Source organism: Salmo salar, chromosome 08, assembly GCF_965601325.2.
Source record: "Salmo salar chromosome 08, fSalSal1, whole genome shotgun sequence".
In the NCBI taxonomy this organism is placed as follows: domain Eukaryota; kingdom Metazoa; phylum Chordata; class Actinopteri; order Salmoniformes; family Salmonidae; genus Salmo; species Salmo salar.
The window spans coordinates 22,579,175-22,600,427 of record NC_138298.1 but is presented as its reverse complement, the minus strand read 5'-3'; the positions used below and the strand labels follow the sequence as shown (position 1 = coordinate 22,600,427).

Below are 21,253 nucleotides of genomic sequence, written 5' to 3'. Positions count from 1 at the left end.
TCAAAACAAACTTAATGCTGTGTGTGTGTATGTGTATATGCGCGTACATGTGTATATCTAAATGTGTGTGTGTGTCTCTGACTTCCAAACCCATTCCTGCAGCATTAACCATACTTTATTGGACAATTCCACACACAGGAAGTCACAGGCAGCTTCATAGTCAAAATAGTCCTCCCCATGTGCAAAAGACAGATAAACGCCTTCCCAATAGTCACCCTTCCACCGCTCTGTCCTACAGTGCATCCCCTCTGTTATAAACACGACACACACTATCCACTGGTGACAAATAGATCAAATTAACCAGAAAGGAATAAATAAAGACATTTAATCTGGTATTGTACAATTGTAATTATTCCCTTTCCTTCCATTATTCCTAACTAAATGTTTGTTTGTGTGTTGTCTCTTTTTGCTAATGACTGTAGAGGACAGAAGCCCCAATCTGGGTTCAACACTGGTGGTGTGTCATATCGTTTGACAGAGAGAGAGAGAGGGAGGGAAGGAGGGGGGGAAAGGGAAGAGAGAAGGAGAGGGGGAGTGAGAGAGCAGGGGAGAGATAGGAGGGAGAGAAAGAGAGAGAAAAAGAGAGGGAGTGGGGACAGAGGGATGAATAGAATGAAAAAGAGCAGAGGGACTCCCACTTAGTATTTCCAAAGGTTGTCAGAATATATACACTACTGTTCAAAAGTTTGGGGTCACTGAGAAATGTTCTTGTTTTTGAAAGAAAAGCACATGTTTTTTGTCCATTGAAAATAACATGAAATTGATCAGAAATACAGTGTAGACATTGTTAATGTTGTAAATGACTATTGTAGCTGGAAACGGCAGAGTTTTAATGGAATATCTACATAGGCATACAGAGGCCCATTATCAGCAACCATCACTCCGGTGTTCCAATGGCACGTTGTGTTAGCTAATCCAAGTTTATCATTTAAAAAGGCTAATTGATCATTAGAAAACCCTTTTGCAATTATGTTAGCACAGCTGAAAACTGTTGTCCTGATTAATGAAGCAATAAAACTGGCCTTCTTTAGACTAGTTGAGTATCTGGAGCATCAGCATTTGTGGGTTCGATTACAGGCTCAAAATGGCCAGAAACAAAGAACTTTCTTCTGAAACTCGTCCGTCTATTCTTGTTCTGAGAAATGAAGGCTATTCCATGCGAGAAATGGCCAAGAAACTGAAGATCTCGTACAACACTGTGTACTAGTCCCTTCACAGAACAGCGCAAACTGGCCCTAACCAGAATAGAAAGAGGAGTGGGAGGCCCCGGTGCACAACTGAGCAAGAGGACAAGTACATTAGAGTGTCTAGTTTGAGAAACAGACACCTCACAAGTCCTCAAATGGCAGCTTCATTAAATAGTACCCGCAAAACACAGGTCTCAACGTCAACAGTGAAGAGGCGACTCCAGGATGCTGGCCTTCTAGGCAGAAGAAAAAGCCATATCTCAGACTGGCCAAGAAAAAAAAAAGATGAAGATGGGTAAAAGAACACAGACACTGGACAGAGGAACTCTGCCTTGAAGGCCAGCATCCCGTTTCATTTCTCAGAACAAGAATAGACTGACGAGTTTCAGAAGAGAGTTCTTTGTTTCTGGCCATTTTGAGCCTGTAATCAAACCCACATTCTATTAAAACAAATTCTAAGTGACCCCAAACTTTTGAATGGTAGTGTGTGTGTGTGTGTGTGTGTGCACACACACACACATACATACATACATACATACATACATACATACATACATATAATCTCTTTCTTATATATATATATAAATATATATATAAACTCAGCAACAAAAAAAAAGAAACATCCCTTTTTCAGGACCCTGTCTTTCAAAGATAATTCGTAAAAATCAAAATAATTTCACAGATCTTCATTGTAAAGGGTTTAAACACCATTTCCCATGCTTGTTCAATGAACCATAAACAGTTAATGAACATGCACCTGTGGAACGGTCGTTAAGACACTAACAGCTTACAGATGGTAGGCAATTAAGGTCACAGTTATGAAAACTTAGGACACTAATGAGGCCTTTCTACTGACTCTGAAAAACACCAAAAGAAAGATGCCCAGGGTCCCTGCTCATCTGTGTGAACGTGCCTTAGGCATGCTGCAAGGAGGCATGAGGACTGCAAATGTGGCCAGGGCAAAACATTGCAATGTCCGTACTGTGAGACGCCTAAGACAGCCCTACAGGGAGACAGGACGGACAGCTGATCGTCCTCGCAGTGGCAGACCACGTGTAACAACACCTGCACAGGATCGGTACATCTTAACATCACACCTGCGGGACAGGTACAGGATGGCAACAACAACTGCCCAAGTTACACCAGGAACACACAATCCCTTCATCAGTGCTCAGACTGTCTGCAATAGGCTGAGAGAGGTTGCACTGAGGGCTTGTAGGCCTGTTGTAAGGCAGGTCCTCACCAGACATCACCGCAAAAACGTCGGCTTTATGCTTGGAGCTGTATTTCAGCAGATCAGTTCATCTTCTCTACCCTGTTCAGATAAACCAGCTTCCAGTCAGAGGGTGGATAGTAAGGCATGGGCATCTGGGGATAAGCTTGGCCGATGTGACAGATGACAGTGAATGGTGCTGGGACAGTGAACTGGTGAGATGATAGTGAATGGTGCTGGGACAGTGAACTGGTGAGATATATATATGAGAGAGAAAAAAAAAGAGAGAGAGAGAGAGAGAGAGAGAGAGAGAGAGAGAGAGAGAGAGAGAGAGAGAGAGATGTTAAATATGTCCAAGACTTCCTGTAATGCAGTAAGGTGTAAAGACACAAAGCCAGTTTCCCGGACACCGATTAAACCTAGTCCTTGACTGAAAAGCATGTTCAATGGACAATTTCCATTAAGTGTTTTGTCTGCACAGAGTTTACAGTGTTGCATTGAGAGTTACATTAGCACACAGTTCTGCACTGTAAACACAACAGAAAACAATTTTTGTCCAGGACTAGTGTCCTGACAGCTAATGGACACACCGAATGGTCTGCCAGGATTTGAAGTAGCTTCCTGTTGTCTATTTGGTAATTTGATATGTGAATTCAAACCTTCCAAACATTTGTTTTGGTTGTTGGAGACGGAGAATAGAACGTTATTAGCATATTAGCGCTTTCAGTTTTACATTTATGCAAAACACACTGCTGTGAATTGTTAGTGTGTGTGTGTGTGTGTGTGTGTGTGTGTGTGTGTGTGTGTGTGTGTGTGTGTGTGTGTGTGTTTTGACAGGGTGAACACCAGGCTTCCTCTCTGGAATGGTGATAACTTCTCCCCTGTGTACACAACCAGGGATACATTATTGAAAGGGCCTGGGTTGCAACGTCTTTGTTGCTGTTTACATCCTGTTTCCGTTGCTATTTTCGAGTCCCCATCTCGACTCGACTAGCCTAAATCAGGTCTTTACAGGAAGCTGACCTTAACAAGGTTGAAAATGGCCCTCACTTTTGAAACAACAATAACTATGACCAAAGTTCTACAAACTATGAACACAGGAAGTGCATTACAAATTACAAAGACGAGAATGTCAACGAGAATGTATTTTGTGACGACTTTTGACCTCCATTTGGTCCACATGTACTTCCGGTATCGTGTGACTCCTTTAATCATTGAATCAGTTTGACTTTCTTTACAAGCCATCTACTCCTTTAGGAAAACAGAATCCATCAAGGTTTCTATACACTGCTATGCTTTTAAAGAATGGGTGAAATATGGCTTCTATAGAACCTGGTTGAGTCGAACTCGACCGTTTGAATGGAAAGATGTTTTCATTTCACTCAAAGCTATAGACTGCATTTCTCTTCAAATAGAAGTATATGGCTTTCTCATGTTCACCACAGCTAGAACAAAGCAAATCCATTCAGTCCAGAACTAAGGCGTTTTTGCTGTGTTCGCCCTGACCAGGACACTAAATCAACCAACCCATCCCTTTAAAGGGATAAATCCAAAGTGAGAGTGTGTCCCCACTGTATTTACCGTGGTCAAAACCCACAGTTCATCCAGCCCATCCCTTTAAATCATTGTTGTGCTTGTGCACTCAGCACGCTGTATTGTGAGTTGCTCTCGCCATCACATCAGTGGTTTGTGGAGACAGGGAGGAGACAGGGAGGAGACAGGTCCTCACAAGGCACTCTGTTAATGACCTTCACAGTCAGTGGACCTGACACTGTCAAAAAGCGGCAGAAAAGTGACCCAAATCCAACCTGGATGCGCTCCCAGTTCTGACTGGGGGCGAAACAAACAACTTGTGACAAACATCCCAACAAGCCTGACATTAAAGCCCTTCCGTTCGCTGAGGCTGAGAGAGAGAAAGAGAGAAATAGAGGTAGAGAGCGAGAGATGAAATGAAGAAGTAATGAGTGTGAAATAAGAAGCCTTAGGATTTGAGTTCAAATTCAATAGCGTCGACTTCTCCTGTCTATAAAAACCATGTCCCTTAGGTGGTGAACTTCATAGAAGTGGAAGGGAAAAACAAACTCCCCCGGTCAAACATCAAATACCAATTTCACATATATATTTGCTTAAGGACCCCGTGTAAATCCAGACCTTATTAAGACGAGAACTACGTCAATGTCAAGCTGGTTTCAAACAGCTCTGAGGGGAGAACAACTGTTCTGTCTTCTGAAAGAAAATTTGTCCAATTTCTCTCAGTAGAGAAAGGTAGTCGTTTTCTGTTAGCAAACTGAGCTACTGCTTGACAACAACCCTCCATACAGCAAACTGTAGACTCTTCTTAACAAGCTGTAGAATACATATGCCTGCTGTTCTCTGTTCTCATAGTCGAAAGCAGCGCTGTTGTCTTTGAGCGGCTTGGAGAGTAGGAGAAAATCTGAATCACTGGCTTGAACCCAACAACAGAGGATGGATCACAAAGACTCATGGCTGCTTTCGCCTTTGAAAATTCCTCCTCAGTGGATGAGCTACCAAACCAAACAGCATATTGGATAAAGAGCGCGAGAGAGAGAGCGAGAGAGTGAGAGAGAGTGAGAGAGTGAGAGAGCGAGAGAGATGCAAATGAGAGTAAGCGTGCGCAAGAGTAAATTTCCATAGGGAGACATGAGGAACCAAGAATCTGGGCCATCCTATCAGACAACAACATAACACCACCTGACTGGTATAACAAGGCGTTTGGTCTCCAGAGGACTACAGTAGCTGCCTTGTATTCCACTGTACAGAATAGACTTTCAGCTGTGGGCCATTCCCACCACATCCTTAAGGGCGTATCTGCTGACCAAATAAAATGACTTCCTTCTAAAGCTGACCATTGTGAGATCAACCCGGGGATGAAGAAAGTAACACTGATATTTCTAAACTCTTTCAAAAGCTAAAGAGTTTTAAACTTGAGAGGTAAAATCGCCACAAAGAACATCCCAAAACCTCAAACCCATACATCGATAGGTCTCAGTAGTGTATTATGTGGAAGAGAAATGACAAGTTCACCCTCTCCCTCAGCCCTGGGAAGGCCATGTTCTTCAGACACAAATTCAATTTACAGGGTAGTGTAGATTTGTTGCCCTGTCTCTCTTTCTATTGGGGATTAAAGGAACTTTCCTGTGTTCTTTCATCCCTCGTTCAGTGCAATTAGAAAATGACACTGCACAGGGTGTGTGTGTGTGTGTGTGTGTGTGTGTGTGTGTGTGTGTGTGTGTGTGTGTGTGTGTGTGTGTGTGTGTGTGTGTGTGTGTGTGTGTGTGTGTGTGTGTGTGTGTGTGTGTGCACTCCACAGGCGGTCTGTGTGTGTGCGCGCAACGTGGTGGGCCAAACACTAAGACAACACATATCCCTCTGCCAGTCAACGTTCTCCCTCCACTTTACGGGAACACATTGCCACAGAGTAGCCTTTTAGCTTGCAAAAAGCACCACAATGACGTCCTGTCCCTCCTTTCATCAGAATCAGCATTATCAAACGGATCAATCATTGGCTGTAGGCCTTGGCTGGAGGTGTTTGTTAGCAGTACAGTGGACGCGCTCAGACACACACACACACAGAGACACACACACACACACACACACACACACGAACAGCCAGGTCACTCAAGATCCACTTCGAAATCAGACATCAGTCCAGGTCCCCAGGATGTCGGGAGATGCCTTCAAAATCGGCCACTAGAGGCAACGGTGAGCACTATTACATCAAGTCTGCTTGGGTGTTGTGAACGGTGGTAGTGGCTGATGGGCTATCCCAAACCTTAACAATTCGGAATTAATGGTTAAACTTAACCATGGAGTTGTTTTTGTTTTAACCCTATCCCAATCCTGAACTCTTAACCTCTTAACTTAACCATTTGGAATTAATGCCTAAACTTAACCAGCCGCAAGGCCCTGCCGATAGCAGCAGAGCAACCCAGGCTGTCCAAAACACGTCGAAATTTGACGTTTGAAGCAACTTCGAAATTTGACGTTTGGACAAACATTGTCAAACGTCGGAATCTGAAGTCAAATTGTCCAACCGTGAGATCTTGTTGCACAGAAAGACAGACGCATAGAAAGACAGACACACAGACATGCACACACACGCCAGCTGCATAATCTCCCTCCCTGGTGGCGGCGAGTAGCGCTGTCAATCATACCAGTGACAATTATGGCCAGGGACCCGTGCTCACCTTCAGGAAATGAGAAAGAATAACGGAGCGAGGGAAAAGAACGACAGAAGAGAAAAAGAGAGCGAGAAAGGGCAGACAGTAGGGCCAAAGAGAATGGGAAATAAAACCCATTTTCAGTGAAAAACCCACAGTCTGTCTGATTATACTGAAGTAGCAGCAGTAGCAGCAGCAGCAGTAGCAGTAGCAGCCAAGCCAGGCTTATAATTGCATCTCAGTACCTAGACTGTTGACTTTCTTTCTCACCAGCTTTTTTTTTATCCACATGACACACATGCATGTTTGGTATGGGGGTGTTCTGTGTTCTAACAGGTGTCTTTATTCCCATGGGAACTACCTCTCCGACCTCCCATCATCCTCCAGGTGTTTTCTCTCGCTCTCTCTTTCTTTCGCTCTCACCAACATTATCCTTTGTCTCTGACTATTTTCTCTCTGTCTGTCTCTCCGTCAGTCTCTCTCTTTTAACCGCTCTCTCAATCTCTTTGCCCTGCCACACCTCTACGCCCACTTCCACATTCTTAATGCAAACTTGTTTCCGTTTCCCTCCACCAGGCCAGAAATGGTAGATCCACCCCCACACACAGCCAGATAACCTGCCCTGCCCTCTGATACCATGTAATTGACCAGCTAACAAAACATGTGCATTGTCTAGCCCTGGGTTGTCTGGCAAATAGGGCAGGCAACTACTTGCATCATTCCAATACCATGGTTGCTAAGGCCCTTGGATTATAACAATATACAGAAAAATACAGACGTTTGAAGGTCCAACAACTGAAGAGTTAGTCTTACTTTAAAGCCTGTGGAGAGAACAAGAATAAAACTAGCCTCCAAACATCAGGACAAGAAAACCAACAAGATCAGTTAAAAGGTAAGATCAAGAGATAAAAACAAGTTCTATTGAAGAGTTAGTCTTACTTTAAAGTCCATGTATAGAAAATATAGCTACCCACATCTATTCAAAAATATTTGACTTTAACCTTCAGTGGTTAGGAGGGAAAAAAACAAGAGTGCAGAACAAGAGACTGCTGCCACAAAGAGATCAGCACTGGCTTCCAACCATCAATTACCCATCAAAGAAAACCATTAAGAGCAGTGCAAAGGCATTCAGGGTCTGAGAGTTGAGAAAGAAAGAAAGAAAGAAAGAAAGAAAGAAAGAAAGAAAGAAAGAAAGAAAGAAAGAAAGAAAGAAAGAAAGAAAGAAAGAAAGAAAGAAAGAAAGAAAGAAAGAAAGAAAGAGAAAGGAGTTGAGAAAGAGGAGAGTGGTAGATTTGAGAAAGAGGTAGAGTTGAGAAAGAGGTAGAGTTGAGAAAGAGGAGAGAGGTAGAGTTGAGAAAGAGGTAGAGTTGAGAGAGAGGTAGAGTTGAGAAAGAGGAGAGAGGTAGAGTTGAGAAAGAGGTAGAGCTGAGAGAGAGGTAGAGTTGAGAAAGAGGAGAGAGGTAGAGTTGAGAAAGAGGTAGAGTTGAGAGAGAGGTAGAGTTGAGAGAGAGGTAGAGTTGAGAAAGAGGTAGAGTTGAGAGAGAGGTAGAGTTGAGAAAGAGGTAGAGTTGAGAAAGAGGAGAGAGGTAGATTTGAGAAAGAGGTAGAGCTGAGAGAGAGGTAGAGTTGAGAAAGAGGAGAGAGGTAGAGTTGAGAAAGAGGAGAGAGGTAGAGTTGAGAAAGAGTTAGAGTTGAGAGAGAGGTAGAGTTGAAAAAGAGGAGAGAGGTAGAGTTGAGAAAGAGGAGAGAGGTAGAGTTGAGAAAGAGGTAGAGTTGAGAAAGAGGTAGAGTTGAGAGAGAGGTAGAGTTGAGAAAGAGGAGAGAGCAATGTTCACTCACCTTAGATTGAGGGTCAGCTGATCGTCCTTTGACCTTAGCAGTTCGCTAACGGAGAACGTAGCGCTGCCCAGGAAACTGCTCTGTGGACAGAGAACAAAGACAGCAGTCAGGCGTTAGCATGCTAGTTTAGTAGCATACATCAAGTCAGTTAACAGCCAATCATTAGCATGATGATAGCATTCAAGTCATCTTACAGCTAATTAGCATTAGTATTGAAATCCGAATGGACATTTACTGATACTGCTGGCGACCTATAGGTGAGTGTATTACGCTCCTGCCAAGAGGTCGACCTTTATGGCACAGGTGGTAGTGTGCTTTACCCTCAGAGTTGCGGGTTCAAGCCGCACTCTGACTGCCCTGCCTACATTGCTACAAAATCAACAATTTATTCAAAGCACACCGGAGTAGGCTGCAATATATCAAATACCTTTGCTGTGCCTCTTGGATGCACAGAAACAGGTGAAACGCTGGAAAGACACCTTAGAAAAAAACTATTGCGAACCCACCCAACAGCAAACTCAATCTCTGCCTTGCTGTAAAGCCTCTCCAATTAAAAAGGGACAATCTGCAGTTACTACATCCATTAAATGAATGATATATACCCATTGATTCTGGAAGAATATATCTTCTAAAAGCCTCATGAGCTTAGTTCAGCTGTTGTACCCCATCAGAACCCAGAATATAAGCTTGTTTTACTCTATTCTCTCGTGGACATTTGGTAGAGCTATCATGACAGAACGGGATGAGTGAGATACCAAGCAGCATTAGTTCGGTGTTTGAGTTTTTCGTCACTTGTTATTTGGACCAATTTCGCAGATGTTAGCATCTTTTAAATCTGGTAAGGGGAGGGGATATTCGGCCCACAGACTTGCCAGTAACTTGCAAAGAGCTCCTCGTTCTGGTTCCGCTCCTCGTTCTAGCATCTCTTCATCTTATCACGTATGGACCCAGAACTTAACTGAGCAGCTGACCACTTACATGAGACTTTAGTTTGTAAAACAAAGTAAACGTAAACCAACACTATTTGAGAGTGGTTACATTTCTCCAGCCGCATCCCTCAGCTTTTACCAAAACAGGGGCGGGGATCTACTGTGCTATTGTTTCAACATTGCCCCTTTAAAAACCCCACTGTTCTAAAACAAGACCAGGCCTAGGCTTTCTACTCCATTTATACAGAGAACATCCCCAGTCAAAGGGGTTCCTGACCAAGAAAGCTCACGGACGCACACACACTGCTGAGGACACCTAGGTGCTGCAGGCTTGATGTGAATATCTCTCTGTCACACACACACACCGTGTCCCGTCTGCCTGACACACGCCGTTTGCCTAACAGACACTCACTCTCTTTGTTACATTAGAGCAGGTGGGCACCGAGCTCACCACGCCAAGAGATGCTCTACTACACACACACACACACACACACACACACACACACACACACACACACACACACACACACACACACACACACACACACACACACACACACACACACACACACACACACACAGTCTGAGTTAAGACAAAAACAAAGGCCAACCCCCACAATAATTAATCCACAATTAATTAACAACTCTATTCTTATGTAGATAATGAGGCTAAGTGTGTGTGTGTGTGTGTGTGTGTGTGTGTGTGTGTGTGTGTGTGTGTGTGTGTGTGTGTGTGTGTGTGTGTGTGTGTGTGTGTGTGTGTGTGTGTGTGTGTGCTTTTTCACTGTCTCAGATCCTGTGATATTGGGACTCTACTTGTCTGCCACTCAAGGCCTTTGTTCTAAACGCTTAACCTTTTCTGCTGAGCCAATAGTTTAGCGTTTAGTCTCAATGCTCTGAATTACAAACAGACTGGAACATGTCAGAGAAAAGTACAGAGAAAATACATCTAAGACATCTGTTCATCTCATAGTTCTACTAAGACATCTGTTCATTTCATAGTTCTACTAAGACATCTGTTCATTTCATAGTTCTACTAAGACATCTGTTCATCTCAGTTCTACTAAGACATCTGTTCATCTCATAGTTCTACTAAGACATCTGTTCATCTCAGTTCTACTAAGACATCTGTTCATCTCAGTTCTACTAAGACATCTGTTCATCTCATAGTTCTACTAAGACATCTGTTCATCTCATAGTTCTACTAAGACATCTGTTCATTTCATAGTTCTACTAAGACATCTGTTCATCTCATAGTTCTACTAAGACATCTGTTCATCTCATAGTTCTACTAAGACATCTGTTCATCTCATAGTTCTACTAAGACATCTGTTCATCTCAGAGTTCTACTAAGACATCTGTTCATCTCATAGTTCTACTAAGACATCTGTTCATCTCAGAGTTCTACTAAGACATCTGTTCATCTCATAGTTCTACTAACACATCTGTTCATCTCAGAGTTCTACTAAGACATCTGTTCATCTCATAGTTCTACTAAGACATCTGTTCATCTCATAGTTCTACTAAGATATCTGTTCATCTCATAGTTCTACTAAGACATCTGTTCATCTCAGTTCTACTAAAACATGCGTCCTCCGAAACACAACCCAACCAAGCCACACTACTTCTTGACACAATGCCCATCCAACCAGGAAGCCAACCGCACCAATGCGTCGGAGGAAACACCGTACACCTGGCGACCTGGTCAGCGTGCACCACGCCCGGCCCGCCACAGGAGTCGCTAGTGCGCGATGAGACAAGGATATCCCTCCCGGCCAAACCCTCCCTAACCCAGACGACGCTGGGCCAATTGTGCGCCGCCCCATGGGCATCCCAGTCGCGTCCGGCTGCGACAGAGCCTGGACTCGAACCCAGAATCTGTAGTGGCACAGCTAGCACTGCGATGCAGTGCACCACTCGGGAGGCCCAATATTACCTTCTTAAAACAATTCCCTATAGCTTAGTAGAGGGTTTTTAAGACAATAGTGTTAAAATGTTCATGGACATTACACAGGGCACATACTGTATCAGTAACCCCTCATACAATTGGACCCTGTCGTTCCAGAGTTCCTCCTCTGTCATCGGCACTTGTCCTCTGTCACACGGCAGGGTTCTAATGACAGGGTCAAATGTTATATGATATCCCCAGGTGGATAAGCGTGTGTGGACAGGAAGAGACAAATACAGAGAAAGAGCGAGAGAGAGCGAGAGGAGAGAATGCCCCCAGAGCTGCCATTCCTACTATAGCGCACCACGGGACGATGGGACAAGCTCAGGACAGCTCTTAGCCAGCCACGCTGACCCTGTATATGGTTCCTAGTTTGGATGTAATGAGATATCGATTTGGGTTGACATCAACTTTTGTTCAAGTCTTGCATTTTGTTACCTCCCTCCCTCCCTCCCGAGTGCATTCTCTCTCTCTCCCTACAACTCTCTCTACCTCTCCCCCTACAACTCTCTCCCCCTACCACCCGCTCTCTCTCTCCTCCTACCTCCCTCACTCTCCCCCCCACAACTCTTCTACTCTCTCTTCCCTACAACTCTCCCTCTACAACTCTCTCTATCACACTCTCCCCATCACTCTCGCTCTCCTTCATCTTGTCCCACTCCTCGCCCTGAGCAGTCCCCCTGTATCTGATAAAAAAGGGCACATCCTGTCTGCTGACCTTTGATCCATTATTTCCCCCCAGAGCCTTTTCCTGAAAACACACACACACACACACACACACACACACACACACACACACACACACACACACACACACACACACACACACACACACACACACACACACACACACACACACACACACACACACACACACACACACACACACACAGAACAACACCACACTGCTACAGCCCAGAGCCCTATGGGCTCCTAACAGCCATACACTGAACCATTCTTCTAACACAGCACCCTGCTAGACAGAACCCGACACAAGGCCAAAGACCTGTGGAGACATTTTGCATCCCAAATGGCATCCTTTTCCCTAGTGCACTATTTGGGTCAAAAGTAGTGTACTAAATAGGGCATAGGGTGCCATTTGGGACGCATTCACATACATTACAGATGACTGTTCCAACAGGGGGGAGAACACAGCACTCTCAAATGGCTGCACTGTGCACAACAGTCACTAATAAGAGCTGGAATAGGGGGTTTCTCAGAAAAACAGCTTGAGGTTGACCATTATAATATCCCTATGCACTCTTTGCGTTCCAAAAGGCACCCTGTTCCCGATATAGTGCACTACTTTTGAACAGAGCACTATCAAAAGTAGTGCACTGTATAGGGAATAGGGTGCTATTTGGAACGCACTCTAACGCATGTAGTCATTACCTGGTCCAAAACGGGCCGTATGGTAAATAGCCACGGAAATCCATTCCTTAGCATCATTTTCTAAGTCTTCACGACTACAGCTTAAAATGTAATGAAGCTCCAGGGAGCTGGAATCTAACACAGGATCAAAGAAAATAAGAAGAGAAGGAGATGGGAAAAAGAGAGGGAGACAAATGATGCTCTTCATTCATTCTCTTCCAGCATCAGGGAGGACTGATTATGATGGTCTCACTCCGATCGCCCTCTCGCTCCCTTTCTCTCTTTCTCTCTCGCTCCCTTTCTCTCGACATCTCTCCTCACTCTTTGCCCCACTCATGTTCAGGGGTAGAAAGAAACTTTAGATCTATGCTCTCCTTTGCTGTCTTTTAAAAAGGAACACGGCAGATCACCCATCACACAGCACTCTTGCTAACACACACAAGCGTGTGCACACGCGCACACACACACACATTCTCCTATAAAGAATAGACCAACACACTCGCAAAACAACCCCCCACTTCTATAAAAACTGCATCACACACTCTTCCCCCCCCCAGCAGCAAACACACACATCACACACACAGATCACGCCCACAGGTCACGCCCACAGATCACGCCCACAGATCACACCCACTCCTTCGTCAACAGAAAGTAGCATTGCAAACAGTTTGTCTAGCACACAACACAAGATAACAAACATGGGCAGGTCAAGGTAGTGTTTGGAGTGCTGAAGGCCAGCGCTTCCCCTCTATTACATAGCTGGGCTAAATGGTCTTCCTCCAGTACCCTAGTTCTATTGAACCTCCTATACTGGGGGTGACAGTGCATTGCCAACTGGACACAGCTGGGAGAATAACTGTGTGTGTGTGTCCTGTATGAATTTAGTATACAGATGTATGTGTGTTGTGGGTGGATAGTTGTCCTCTGGTGCTCTCCATTACTGCAGGGATTAGTCATAATCATACAACACATGTATTGTATTGTAAACTGCACAAAGGCTACACACACACTATCAAGCAGGCACAAATGTAATCAAAAACTATGTAATCAAAAACTACCACACACACACACACACACACACACACACACACACACACACACACACACACACACACACACACACACACACACACACACACACACACACACACACACACACACACACACACACACACACACACACACACACACACACAGTAAAGCTAAGAGGAGGAAGCCACTTACATTCCCCCAGTATTGTGGCCAGTCTTCCCCAGACAGAGACAGAGCTGGGCTACAGAGAGGGTTGAGTAGTCCCTCTACTCACTGTTCTCCGGAGTATTCTCCCTTCATATCCTCCGTATACACAGTCTCCTGTAGTCCGCGTAACGCTATATCCACACCCCTTTCCCCGCTCCCCTCTGGTGCATACCAGCAGGTACACACACACACTCACTCACGAGCAGCACACACACACTCACACACACACACTCACACAGCGAAAACTGTCTGAGGACAGACTGAAAGGAAAGAGAGTGACTGCCGCAACCGCTGCTGCTGTGGGCTGCTGCTTGGCGGCTGGCGCGACCAGCGAGAAGGAAGGAGGGAGGGAGAGGGGGAGGAGGAAGAGAGAGCGAGCGAGAGACAGAGGCAAGTGGAGAGAAAATGAAAGCATGCAAGACAGAAGGAAAGAGAGATTCTGAGAGTCTGACGGTGTGGAAGAGAGAGGAAGAAAGCAAAACAGTCATAGTTAGAGAGAGAGGAAAGAGAGAGAGAGGAGGCAGGGGAACGAGAGAGAGAGAGAGGGGAACGAGAGAGAGAGAGGGGAACGAGAGAGAGAGGGGAAATAGAGCGAGAGAGGGCGAGACAGAGAGAGGGCAATGGAAAGAGAGGAGAAAGAGAGAGGCGAAAGAGAGAGAGAGGGGAAAGAGAGAGAGGGGAAAGAGAGAGCATTCACAGTCAGTCCACTGACACCCCTATCAGATCACAGCAAAATCACACTCTACTTGAACAGAGCTTTGCTCAATCATGAGGCATCAAAGCCAGAGCTGAATAATATTAAGAAATGCTATAGATGGAAGGAGAGTAGTGTGGAAATCTACCAAAAAACAAATTCAATCCCTTCTCGACAATTTCCTGGACAAAATGTTTCACTTTAATAGTGAAGGTGTAAACCTCGTAGTAGAAAACCTGAGCCTACAGCTTCACTATGGTGAATCACTAATACAGAAATACACTACGGAAAAAGATGAAACAGCTCGTCAGAAATAAGCTCAATGTAATTGAAGAATCCATAGAATCGAACCACTTCTGAGAAAATTATCTATCCAATACAGAGATGTGTGGATAAACCACTTCTCCAATCTTTTTGGCTCTTCAACAAAGAATAAACAGCAAAACCATATACTGTACATGATCAAATACAAATCCTAGAATCATCTACTAAAGACTACCAGAACCCACTGGATTCTCCAATTACATTGAATGAACTACAAGACAAAATACAAACCCTCCAACCCAAAAAGACCTGTGGTGTTGATGGTATCCTAAATGAAATGATCAAATACACAGACCACAAAATCTAATTGGCTATACTTAAGCTCTTTAACATCATCCTCAGCTCTGGCATCTTCCCCAATATTTGGAACCAAGGACTGATCACCCCAATCCCCAAAATAACTACCGTGCGATATGCGTCAACAGCAACCTTGGGAAAATCCTCTGCCTTATCATTAACAGCAGACTTGTACATATCTTCAGCGAAAACAACATCCTGAGCAAATGTCAAATTGGCTTTTTACCAAATAACAGACCACATATTCACCCTGCACAACCTAATTGACAAACAAACAAACCAAAACAAAGGCAAAGTCTTCTCATGCTTTGTTGATTTAAAAAAAAGCTTTTGACTCAATTTGGCATGAGGGTCTGCTACACAAATGCATGAAAAGTGGATGAATGCATGAAAACATACGACATTATAAAATCCATGTACACAAACAACAAGTGTGCTGTTAAAATTGGCAAAAAACACACCCATTTCTTTCCTCAGGGCTAGAGGATGAGACAGGGATGCAGCTTAAGCGCCACCCTCTTCAACATATATATCAAAGAATTGGCGAGGGCACTAGAACAGTCTGCAGCAACCGGCCTCACCCTACTAGAATCTGAAGTCAAATGTCTACTGTTTTCTGATGATCTGGTGCTTCTGTCCCCAACCAAGGAGGGCCTACAGCAGCACCTAGATATTCTGCACAGATTCTGTCAGACCTGGGCCCTGACAGTAAATCTCAGTATGGCAAAAACAAGGGTGTTCTAAAAAAAAAAAGGTCCAGTTCCCAGGACCACAAATACAAATTCCATCTAGACACCATTGCCCTAGAGCACACAAAAAAACTATACATACCTCGGCCTAAACATCAGCCCCACAGGTAACTTTCAGATCGTTCACATCTTTGTGGGAGACAAGGCAAGATTTGACATAGCAATTAGGATCTGGCAAAAAATACTTGAATTAGTTATAGAACCCATTGCCCTTCATGGTTGTGAGGTCTGGGGTCCGCTCACCAACCAAGAATTCACAAAATGGGACAAACACCAAATTGAGAGACTGCATGCAGAATTCTGCAAAAATATCCTCCATGTACAACGTAAAACACCAAATAACGCATGCAGAGCGGAATTAGGCCGATACCCGCTAATTATCAAAATCCAGAAAAGAGACGTTAAATTCTTCAATCACCTAAAATGAAGCAATTCCCAAACTTTCCATAACAAAGCCATCACCTACAGAGAAATAAACCTGGAGAAGAGTCCCCTAAGCAAGCGGGTCCTGGGGCTCTGTTCACAAACCCAAACAGACCCCACAGAGCCCCAGGACAGCAACACAATTAGACCCAACCAAATCACAAGAAAACAAAAAGATAATTACTTGACACATTGGAAAGAATTCACCAAAAAACAGAGCAAACTAGAATTCTATTTGGCCCTAAACAGAGAGTACACAGTGGCAGAATACCTGATCACTGTGACTGACCCAAAATGAAGGACATCTTTCACTATGTACAGACTCAGTGCACATAGCCTTGCTTTGGCAATGTAAACATATTTTCCCATGACAAGGTAAAAACCTGCCGCTTGCCCATGAGCAAGGCAGTTAACCCACTGTTCCCCGGGCGCCGAGGACGTGGACGTCGAGAGAGAGAGAGAGAGACGCTCAAGTCACACCTCTCATTGACAGCTCATGACTCAGAGAGCTGAAGGGGGAATCATGTATTATGGCTGCTGGAATTAACATGAGACCCTGGTGAAACGGCAAAGGGTATAACCAAGAGTGGTGTATAGTGGTGCTCACACTCACACAAACTCACGTTCTGAAACAACATCCATACGAATGACACAAAGCTTCTGTTGACATCACTTATGACTAATGCAAGACTCACCCAGAAAATACACAAAAAAAACACAGGCAGACAGAGCTGCAGACACACCCAACATCACAGACAGAACTGCACTGCACAGACACACCCAACATCACAGACAGACAGAACTGCACAGACACACCCAAAATCACAGACAGACAGAACTGCACAGACACACCCAACATCACAGACAGACAGAACTGCACTGCACAGACACACCCAACATCACAGACAGACAGAACTGCACAGACACACCCAACATCACTGACAGACAGAACTGCACAGACACACCCAACATCACAGACAGACAGAACTGCACTGCACAGACACACCCAACATCACAGACTGAACTGCACTGCACAGACACACCCAACATCACAGACAGACAGAACTGCACAGACACACCCAACATCACAGACAGACAGACAGAACTGCACTGCACAGACACACCCAACATCACAGACAGACAGAACTGCACAGACACACCCAACATCACTGACAGACAGAACTGCACAGACACACCCAACATCACAGACAGACAGAACTGCACTGCACAGACACACCCAACATCACAGACAGACAGAACTGCACAGACACACCCAACATCACAGACAGACAGAGCTGCACAGACACACCCAACATCACAGACAGACAGAACTGCACTGCACAGACACACTCAGAGCCACAGACAGGCAGACACAATTACACTGTCGACAGATGGAAAGAAACCTAGAGAGAGACTCACAAACACCCCAACACACACATGTTCTGCAACAACATACAAACACACTGAGTCTGTTGACTGATCTGAGCTCAGGCGTGGATTAAACAGGTTTAATGTGCCATGTTACCATGGGAGACAGTAATACCAGCAGAAAGAAAACCACACAGCTTATCAACACTCACAGGTACACATATCGTAGACAGACAACACACACACACACACACACACACACACACACACACACACACACACACACACACACACACACACACACACACACACACACACACACACACACACACACACACACACACACACACACACACACACACACACACACACACACCCTGGCCAAATGAGTCAACTAGGGCAGCTTTTAAAATAGACAGCTCCAACACTGGGTCATAGAAAGGTCACCCTGAAACCACAAAAAGGGAAACTTTTCCACTACCATCAACTTGTATGGACTGTATACTGATCTCACTGGTTTTACAGAGCCTTTTAAAGGAACTCAATGGACTGTGTTGAATATCGGCTGGAATCACTGTGATTAAAAAACATACACACACTTGCTCACATCTAAACACCTTCGTACTGTACATAAACTGGTACTGTTTGCACAATGTTTTTTTGTCCTGTACACACACACACACACACACACACACACACACACACACACACACACACACCCTGGAGGAGGGGTGTCATGCTTGAGCGAGCCCATCGTTTCCCTCCCTCTTTGCACGGCTTGTCCTCCCTTCCCCTTTGATCCCAAATAACAGGTCAGCCATCAGACTAAGCTCCTCCTTCCCAGCCCCTCTACCGTCCCCATCGCCACGGTTTCAGTGCTACAGCGGAGCGTGAATGACATCATAGCATCAACAGTCTTCGTTCTCAGTAGTGTACTGTGTCTGTTTCTGCAGTGTCAGGCTGTTTAATGACCGGGAGTTCTGGCCAAACGATCAGGTATCATTTTCTTTTCACCACATATTTACCTATCCATTTTTCAATTCATATTTGTATCGGTTATGAAAACCCAATTCTGAAGCCCATCAAGGGCCGCAGCGGCAACTTGGAATACAATTTATATTCATTCCATTGAGTCTGCCATCACGTACAAATACAGTTGATCTATGAATTCATATTGTGTCTGATTTAGAAAAAGAGAAAGAATGAAGCCTTTCATATTTAATATAACAGTTATCGGCCGTTACATGGGATAAACAGGCTGCTCAATAATAGTGTAGACTATCTTTACTCCCAGACTCCCACTGAGCAGTCTGCCTTCAAACGATTAAACAAGAATTCCTTCAAATGAAGAAGAAAACGGTCTCGTTTCAAAACGCTAGCAGATCAAAACTCTGCCAATCACAAAGTAACTGGAGACGTGAGTTACTGGGTCAGTGACAGCAACCATGAAAGACAACAGTCACTGAGAGAGATATGCAAATACAGTTGAAGTCGGAAGTCATTAAAACTCGTTTTTCAACCACTCCACAAATTTCTTGTTAACAAACTATAGTTTTGGCAAGTCAGTTAGGACATCTTGTCACGTCCTGACCAGTAAAGGGGTCATTTGTCATTGTAGTATGGTCAGGGCGTGGCAGGTGGTGTGGTTTTTGTGTGTTTTGGGGTTGGTTTATTTAGAGGGGATTTGTTCTAGTTTTCATTTTCTATGTTCGTTTTCTATGTGGGGCCGAGTATGGTTTCCAATCAGAGGCAGGTGTCTTCCGTTGTCTCTGATTGGAAGCCATACTTAGGCAGCTCTTTTTTCCTTTGGGTTTGTGGGTGGTTGTTTTCTGTATAGCCGTGTGCCTTACGGAACGGTTTGGTCGTTTGTTTATTTTGTTTGAGTGTTCACTCTAATTAAAGAAAGAAGATGAGCACTATACCCGCTGCGCCTTGGTCTGTCCCTTACTATGCTTATGACACATCTACTTTGTGCAGGACACGTAATTTGTCATTTAGAAGCTTCTGATAGGCTAATTGACATAATTTGAGTCGATTGGAGGTGTACCTGTGGATGTATTTCAAGGCCTACCTTCAAACTCAGTGCCTCTTTGCTTGACATCATGGGGAAATCAAAAGAAATCAGCCAAGACCTCAGAAAACAAATTGTAACCTCCACAAGTCTGGTTCATCCTTGGGAGGTATTTCTAACGCCTGAAGGTACCACATTCATCTGTACAAACAATAGCACGCAAGTATAAACACCATGGGACCACGCAGCCGTCATACCGCTCAGGAAGGAGACGCCTAGAGATGAACGTACTTTGGTGCGATAAATTGCAAATCAATCCCAGAACAACAGCAAAGGACCTTGTGAAGATGAGGAAGGAAAATTGTGGATATATTGAAGCAACATCTCAAGACATCAGTCGGTAAGTTTAAGTTTGGTCGCAAATGGGTCTTCCTAATGGACAATGACCCCAAGCATGCTTCCAAAGTTGTGGCAAAATGGCTTAAGGACAACAAATTCAAGCTATTGGAGTGGCCATCAAAAAGCCCTGACCTCAATACTATAGAAAATGTGTGGGCAGAACTGAAAAACCGTGTGCGAGCAAGGAGGCCTACAAACCTGACTTAGTTACACCAGCTCTGTCAGGAGGAATGGGCAAAAATTCACCCAACTTATTGTGGGAAGCTTGTGGAAGGCTACCCAAAATGTTTGACCCAAGTTAAACAATTTAAAGGCAATGCTACCAAATACTAATTGAGTGTATGTAAACTTCTGACCCACTGGGAATCTGATGAAAGAAATAAAAGCTGAAATAAATCATTCTTGCTACTATTTTTCTGACATTTCACATTCTTAAAGTAAAGTAGTCATCCTAACTGACCTAAGACAGGGAATCTTTACTAGGATTAAATGTCAGGAATTGTGAAAAACTGAGTTTAAATGTATTTGGCTAAGGTGTACGTAAACTTCCGACTTCAACTGTATCCCATCAACTAACGCTCAAGTGATTGAGCGAAAAGCTTAAATTGTATGTTTGTCAGAATTAAATGTATGTTTGTGGGGAAACTGCCCATGCTTAGACCACTGCCAGCTTTGGAAACATATCTTTAAAGCCCATGTGTCACAGTTGTCGTTGGTAGAAATGGAGGACCAAAACGCAGCAGGTACGTGAATGCTCATCTTGATTTTTAATTATCTTCAAAAATGAACATACAACATAACAAAACCGAAAAAACGAACAACTAACAAACAGTCTGGCAAAGCAAAGCTCAACACAGAACAATCACCCACAAATCACACACACAAACACACCCTAATATATGGGACTCTCAATCAAAGGCAGATAGACAACACCTGCCTTCAACTGAGAGTCCCAACCCCAATTAACCAAACATAGAAACACACACACCAGACTAACCATAGAATACAAACACATAGACCATCAACCAAAAACCCGGAAATACTAAATCAAACACCCTTTACACAAACACACCACCCCGAA

At 44.2% G+C, this 21,253-nt stretch overlaps 1 protein-coding gene across 9 annotated transcripts in view; it reads right to left on the bottom strand.

The window, feature by feature from the left end:
- Positions 1-21,253, bottom strand: part of LOC106610235 (type II inositol 3,4-bisphosphate 4-phosphatase) — a 188,340-nt gene that overhangs the window by 97,573 nt on the left and 69,514 nt on the right. For 7 of the 9 annotated variants that reach the window (XM_045722771.2, XM_045722773.2, XM_045722772.2 and 4 more), the window contains one exon: positions 8,421-8,500. In XM_045722771.2, coding sequence (XP_045578727.2) covers positions 8,421-8,500 — 80 coding nt within the window. Of the gene's footprint in view, positions 1-8,420; positions 8,501-13,892; positions 14,468-21,253 lie in introns of those variants that run through there. The other 2 variants (XM_045722782.2, XM_045722781.2) reach the window with 2 other exon arrangements.